The 8,234-nt window shown below is 32.2% G+C and overlaps 1 protein-coding gene across 1 annotated transcript; it reads left to right on the forward strand.

The window, feature by feature from the left end:
* Positions 1-47: 47 nt before the first annotated feature.
* Positions 48-7,605, forward strand: LOC140062259 (uncharacterized). Its single transcript, XM_072108391.1, has 6 exons — positions 48-187; positions 2,606-2,839; positions 3,647-3,722; positions 3,916-4,372; positions 5,129-5,343; positions 6,476-7,605. The coding sequence occupies exons 1-6, from the start codon at positions 161-163 to the stop codon at positions 6,688-6,690; spliced, it is 1,224 nt and encodes a 407-aa protein (XP_071964492.1). The 5' UTR covers positions 48-160; the 3' UTR covers positions 6,691-7,605.
* Positions 7,606-8,234: the final 629 nt, after the last annotated feature.

Raw genomic sequence — 8,234 nt, forward strand, 5'->3', positions numbered from 1 at the left:
TCTTGACCTGACCTGAGAGTTCACACGCTGTGTGTTTGTGACACATGTGTTGTGTTGTTGTGTCGGCGGCGCTCGTTGTAATCGAAAAATACATTAATTTCTGTAAACATTCTGTGCTATAAATTTACTACATTAGTGTTAAATTTCTCAAAACAAAACAATGCAAAGGGCTAAAGTAAAAAATGAGGTATTTTTATACTTTTATTATCCGTTTAATAATTAACAACAACGATACGAAATTGTTGTCTACTGTACTAGCCATTATGCCTAGGCCTAGCCTAGCTAGGCTAGGCTTAGTTAGGCTAGTTTAGGCTAGTACAGTCAGGGGCCAGCTAGGGGACTACTACTGTACTAACCTAGGCCTAGTACGCCTCCTAGGGGCTAGCTAGAGTAGGGCTAGGCCTAGGCATTTTTAAACTATTAGGCCTACCTACTCTGCTAGGGCTAGTATAGTAGGCTACCACGGCTATATTTACTTTACCACTTACGGTTTAAAGGGCGGTTTGTAGTAGTAGTAGGCTGAGCCTTTTAAACCCTTTATCATGCCAACGTTTATCATCAAGTCGTTTTTGAAAATTAATAATTCCTAATACTATTTTATTAACTTTCAAAAACGACTTTTAGTTGATGCGCTGACCACACTAGTTGGAAGAGCTTTCCAATAATTGATTGTTCTTTGATAAAAAAAGTCTATAAGCGGCATATACTTGATTTTGTTATTTCATATAGGCCTAGTAGTACCAAACGTCTTGCTCGCATTGTGCGGGGATGGTCCCGCATTTCAAAATGATTTTTCGTACACAAAAAAAAGTACTTTTACATGTGACCTACAATTGTCCAATCAAATGAAAGGATTTTATTTAGGTGTTATATAATCACGATTACAAAAAAAAGATAAAATTAAACTTAATCGAATAGGAAATAGAGCAATTAGACTAGTAGGAGAGCACTTACCTGATGTTGAATCCTTGTATAAAGAAAATGTGTTAAAAAAAGTAAAAAGTATCATTGATGATGAAACACATCCTCTTCACAAACAATTTGCTCTCATGAATTCTGGCATAAGACTACGTGCACTTAATACCAAAACAAAACGGTTTAGGTGCTCGTTTGTACCTAATGCTATACACTTATATAACTCGAGAGTACAAAGGTAAAATGTAACCGATAATTTTTATCTAATTTTAAATTTTTAGCCTCTTAACTTTTTGTGTGTGTTTTTGTGAATTGTATTTTATATTTTTGTATTTTGCCAGTTTTCAAATCACATTTCTGTTTTTTAAATGGACAATAAAGTATATATGACTATGACTATGACTATGAATTACTAAATGTCAAATTATACGGTGGACTCACACAATACAGTTGTTGTGTGTGTGCGTTTATACAGTAAAATGGGAAACCCTGGGGTGCACTGAATTTCCTTGCGTCAGTTCCAAAACAAGAATCAGCATGAAAATAATGTTGGATGATAATAACAGATTAACAAATAAAAGACTAAAAATACAATTATATTTCATAGTTTACCGTACTAGAATACCTTATTATCGGGGACTTCCCCGTTCACATTAAACGATCGTTTTGCTAATTCCTAGCGCACATAGGAGTGTCATTTCTGGCAAACACTAGAGGTGTCATTTATCATGACTTTTACGTGAGAGAGTACCATTTCCAGTGCCGGTGAACAAAATTTGCCTCGCCACAGGCCCACCCACAAATACTTTGTGTCCGAACCTTATTATTACTTATTTATATCTAAACTAAACACACAGTACTATACTTAAAGCCCCATTCCCTACGTTTTTTAGATCTAATTTAAGATCACAAACTATATTTAATGTAAAAATAATACTATATGGTCCTATTGCGATAACTTTTTTCGTCTTTAAACGGTTAAAAATGTGAAAAATAAATCGATTCTAATAATTATAGCGGCCCGCTATAAATCCCAAAATGCATTGCGCGCGGATTGATATTTTTGTTTTTCACCTGTAATTCGCCCACTTTTCGATCGATCGTGAAGCCAAAACAAATGGAAGACTCCTAACTTTTCAGCGAAAATACCGGGTTTTCCCAAATTTGTATCAACAGAGTCTGGCAAAAATAGAAAGACAATTAATGCAGCAACTACAACGTCAGGCTAGGTATATAGCTAGCGTACGATGTTCGTACGTTATCGATGTTTACCAGCTGGGCCTACAAAACGAAGCCTAACTAGGCTAGGCCTAAGACCGTCCACGAGAGGTCGATCGCCGCGAGCTACTTAGGTAGTGCATTGTTTCTCACTTTTTATCATAATTTACCATAAAACGTACATTTAAGACAAGGTTTAATGTTTTTAAAGTGATATATATGTATTATTTTCCAAAAAACGTCCAAAATTGCAGGGAAGGGGTCTTTAATATGCACACAGTATATACTGTAGATAAACATCAAACAGTGTAACATTAGTACGCCCCAAACAAATTAAATGTATAACCTAGTATAGTATTAATTAAAAGTATTCATTTTTAATAAAATTCATATACAGTAGGATAACTTAAATTATAATAACAATTATTAATAATAACATACATTATGCTTTCTTATTAATTTCATCTTTTAGATTGTTCTAATGAGAAAACTTGTGAAGAGGGTAAAAGTGCAGGTAATCAGACAGATGTCTCGTCAGGTCAAACAATTGCGAGGAAAGAAGGGTACAGAACAACAAATAGGGAAAAATTTGCGACGTGTAGAACGACTTCTTGAGGAACTTGAGTGTATAAAAGATTTAGTTGCAGATGATATCTCACGGCAAGCATTCTTTGGCAAGCTATCCTTTGATATTCAATCTCAGGAGGTAATTAATGAATAGTGTTGTGACATAGATCTTACTGTCCTATCACAGTAAACTAATATTGTTGTTTATATAACACCTAAATACATTTTAAATTGTACGATTGTGGGTCACATGGGGTTGAAATTGTCGTCTTGAAAGATGTACTAGGTTCCTTAAAGTGCACACGAGCTAGATGTGTACACTGGACCTACGGTTTATAGTCCTTATCCGAGAAGACTCGTTCTACCACCAGAACCATGGAGTGAGTGAGCCTCGAACCCCTGCCGATATTACTGTATGGCTACGTAATTACGGTTACATTGTCTTAACCGCTCGGCCACTCACTCACTTACAATAGTACTATTAGATTTAGATGTTATAAAAGGATTAATGTTTTTATATTAGTGCGATAGTACAATACAAATAATTTCATTCATAAATATATTTGTACCATCGCACTTATTATAAACATTCATTATTTGTACACTTTATTTATACTTTATCATGTTACAATTTTCACCTTCCTTCTTTTACTTTCAAACAAATACATAAATGGTGAAATTAGGCTAACTATTTATATTCTTAGCTAATCAAGTCTTTAAAACAACACATCAAAAGTTATTCAAGATTGTGTAGAGTTTAAACCTAAAGAACACAACAACACAACCATTCTTATGGCTCAATTAGTTTCGATACTATCAATCAATAAATAATGATTACAAAATGTTTAATAACATGCTCATATTTTGTAACAACTCAGACTTTAAGATTTAAATAATTTTGCCTTGTATCATTTTTTTTTATTATCAATATTTTTAATTATTAAAGGATGATGCATTGAAAAGAGCAACAACTAAAATCGTTCAACATAAAATTATACAAGAAAGAGTCAAATCACTCAGAGGTAAAGTAACATTGCTAAATGGTTATATTTCTGTAGCATATTTTAATTGTATTGTAACTTCTATGGAATAGATTGTGTCAGGGGTTAAGTCATATGTCAGAGGTTAAGTCATCGTTCATGGTTACAGTACGACTTAAGTACAACTCTGTTCAGTACATTACGTTACAGATGATTTTTGTCTTGTTTTTTTTAGAGCAAGGTATACTGACTAGTAATTTAAATTTAAAAGAACTTGACAGGAAAAAAAGAAGAAAAAAGAAACCAACACATTTGGATTTGGGAATTGAAAAATCTAATGTTGAATCTATGGATATTAAAGATGATACTAATGTAAAGGATGATAGCAAAGAAAGTGGCAGTGATGATAATAATGATGATGATCAGGGTGATCACAGTGATAGTAGTAATGATGATACAAATGATTCTGATGTCAGTGAAGATGCCACAAATGATCAAGCCATTCTAAGACAACAGAAAAGTCAGTTAAAACGGACATTAGACAAGTCGGTTGAAGGAAGTAAAGCATCAGATTTCTTTATAAGAGGCTCGTCAGATGATAACAGTGATATTGAAAAGGATGACTCCAAATCAGATGCAGTTTTACCTCAGCCAAGTTCATCCAAGATAAATAGAAAAACTGTAAAAAAAAAGTAAGAAATTATTACATTTTTTAAAGACAATGTAATTACCATTATAGTAAGTTACCTCTACAACACAGTAGGTTGTATAACAATGTGAAAAGCTACAACATTTCAGAATTTACAGTACTTCAGTACAGGGATGTATTTGGTCAAGCATATAAATACCTCATTAAAAACTTTAATAATGCATTTACTATGTTTTGATAACATGGAATAAAGGAACTCGGAGGAGTCATGATTAAATATAAATGTTATGTGATCATAATCAGGATTGCCAATAATGGCATAGGTAAATATTTTGATAACATGGAATAAAGGAACTCGGAGGAGTCATGATTAAATATAAATGTTATGTGATCATAATCAGGATTGCCAATAATGGCATAGGTAAACATTTATAACAAGAAATGTATGCAAATAACAATATGATGATAAACCAAAACAAAAGGCTGGTAAACAAAAGTTTGATGCTCACAAGCAAAGATTAAAGATTGTTTATTGTGGTGATTGGCTAGTCTAATTTCTAACAATGATTTAGCTTAATAATCATAAAGAAAAACATTTTGTCACATGATTTGACTGCAATATATCTGCTTGCAATTACCGCCACAAAGCAAAACGCACGCTGGTTGGCACCCAGTGATTGGTCAAAGTAGAAAATCTCCTTAATGCCAAATTTAATCTACCAATTATGGGAACTACCAATTATTTTTGTTATGGTAGATCATAAGAAAATGTTGTGTATGGTGTTTTTGTTATTTACAGTAGGCAAGGAGAGAACAGATTAAAGGGTATGCGAGGTAGGAGGGAACAACTTGAAGAAAACACAAGATCTGCATTTAAGAAAAGAGCAGCGGAAGCTAAAGCAGCGATTGTTGATAGACCCAATAGTACAACTACACCAATGAATACAGAGAAAAACATTCTTGGAATCTCAGAACTGCCACCGGACCTTGAGACAAAGGATTTTAGTATTAAAGGTACTGTATGAGAAATCATTAATTTCAATCATTTAGTATGCAAATGATATGTAGCATAATATATGAAATATTTTTAGGATATGAAGATGTTGACTGCCCATTCATCTTTCATCAGTAATTGTGCTGGAATGAAATACAACAGGAGGATGTGTCAGAACTGACACATCGCATGCTTTCTTTTGTGTTAATAAATTGATTGTAGAGGCTGTAACATTCTTAAGCCTGGTCTACTGGTAAAACTTTATGTGACAAAAAAATTGTATGTGCCCATATATGGAAATATCACTACCATATTTGGGCATATCACTACCATTATTTGGGCAATATCACACTTTTTTGGTCAAACTAGTTTGATAGTGTAGACAGAGCTTTAGAAGTAAAGCTTGGTTTCCACTTGGATGAAATGCAAGTTAGTTGACCAATCACACAAAGCAAATGTTTGGTTTGGGTGATCCATCGCAATGTGATTAGTCAAATGACGTGTAGTGAGCTTACGTCCTGCATCTGGAACCAAGCTTAAAGATGTATTGTCCCTTTGAGTAATCAAAAAAAAATAATTTTTTTTTAATATTTCGAAAAAAAGTGGGTCATTTTGAAGTATCATGATAGTTATTAACTTTCATCAAAAATTAGTAAAAAAAAAAAAATTAACCGAAATACGGATGTTTTTTTGTTAAAAAAATAACTTTGACTTCCAGTCAAAGTTTTCGATCAAAACATATTCATAATGCAACGGCTTGTTTGGCTACTCTGTATGCATAATCATTAAACTTCCTCGCGATCACCTTTTCAACTGCGACGAGTTGTAAACAATCCTAATTAGCATCATGCATAATGTATACTCGTGGTTTGAAATCTTTGTTTACTTTCGCTCATGACGATTTTAATCAAATTAATGTAATCAACAAACTTTTTGTTTTTGCCTTAAAGTGAACAACTTTAATATTACTTTGATTTAACCAATTTAAATTTAGAATTTTTTTGGGTCATTTTTTGTGTTTCAAGGGACAATACATCTTTAAGGCAACTTAAAATGATTTTTTTGTATAGTGTTCTTCAAGTAGAATTGAAAATGTTTATCTTTATTTTAAGTGTAAAATAAATAAACAGAAATCTTTCATTTTATTTACAGAGGGAATGAACAGATTTGTAAAGCAAAATTCCAGCTCATCACCCATGTCAGGTCAAAGGACCATGTCAGGTCAAAAGACCATGTCAAACAGGAAACCGCAAAAGAACCTCCCAGTTGAAAAATTACATCCATCATGGGAGGCAAAACGAAAACAAAAAGAACAGTCAGCCAAGATTTTGCCTTTTCAAGGAAAGAAAATTACATTTGATGATTAAAAATTGTATAGATAAAATGTTTTTTAACTATTGGGTGTAATACTGCTCACGTCGGAGTTGCATTAATACACAATCTGTTTTAGGTCTTGGCGATTCATTCATAAATTAATAAGTTAGTAAAATAAAGCTGACCTAATTTGTCACGTTTTGTTTCTAAACATGAAAAAGGTTGACCAGTTTAATACAGTTTTTATACAGTCTTACCGAGATACACGCAATTAACAAATGAAAATAAATTATATACTAGTACAAGTTGTTTGAAATAATATCTTTTATTTTGTTTACAGTTTAACATACTATTCTGTAGTAAATTTCCATTGCAACAACCTACACATAATATTGCATTACATCTAAAAATAAAAACAAATATATACTTTATTAGCCTACATTAAGTAATAAAAAAAGTGTTTCATTTTATCTCGGAGGTTAATCACTCCCATTATGTACCTGTGTTCATATAATATAGCATGATTATGCCTTGACTAAAACCTGTCTACACTATCAAACTTTATGTGACAACAAAATGGTAATGTGTTCATATATGGACATGATGATGTAATATCACTACCATATTTAGCATATCACCTTTTTGTCAAACTGGTTTGATAGTATAGACAAAGCTTAACACAAACATCCAGTAGGACCTGTATTTTGTTTTATAAACATTTTACCAACATTGGTATCAAACAGTGTAAATGTAATCATAGTCAATATTATGTTGTAATGGAAAAGCCGTAATCGGACAACTTGATCCAAGGTAGTACTAGGCAACCAGCAGATATGACTACAATAGGATCACTATGAGGTTAGTTACTGTTACGCGACTGTTATAATAAAGGCACATATGGCCACTCATATGAGGCCAAAGGTTGACCATGCTGTATGTAATAAAGGAGTGTTAATATTAAAATAGAATACATGAACGTCCTTGCTGTGCATCATTTCTATTAATGAGTGTCAATAAACATGATACAGTTATCCGTACTATCCATTTTAAACACTATTGAATAAACTAAAACTTATGAATTGAATTTGTTAACATTTTTTATAGAATATAGATTTAAGTGCGGAAATATTTTTTTATTATCACAAAGCCTTTGAAAAGTCGGTACAGTGAATATTATATGACAGTAATAAATAATATTAATTACTGTGTATCGTTCATTATGAACTTTATGCTGAGAATATTAAGACATTTTTATTTAGGAAAACCAATCAACTATATGATTCTTCAATATAAAAACATGCATTTTATGTACAAATCTAGCATCATAAATTTAGCTAATAAAAATATAAATTGTTTTTATATCAAAAACACCAATAACATGCAAACCACAGAAATAATAAATAATTATAATAAACTACTCACAGTATAATTGTACGCAATATAACTTGTTTATGATAGTGATGAGTTTACTTTAGCATGGGACCACAATTCTTTACTGCAATAACTACATTGTTGTACTCAAAACCAGTTTATGCAATTTATTTAAAGTTTGCGGTACACCATGTGTATATAGTTCTGAAAAGAACTGTTGAGTTTC

This window comes from Antedon mediterranea, chromosome 11, assembly GCF_964355755.1.
Source record: "Antedon mediterranea chromosome 11, ecAntMedi1.1, whole genome shotgun sequence".
Lineage (NCBI taxonomy): Eukaryota > Metazoa > Echinodermata > Crinoidea > Comatulida > Antedonidae > Antedon > Antedon mediterranea.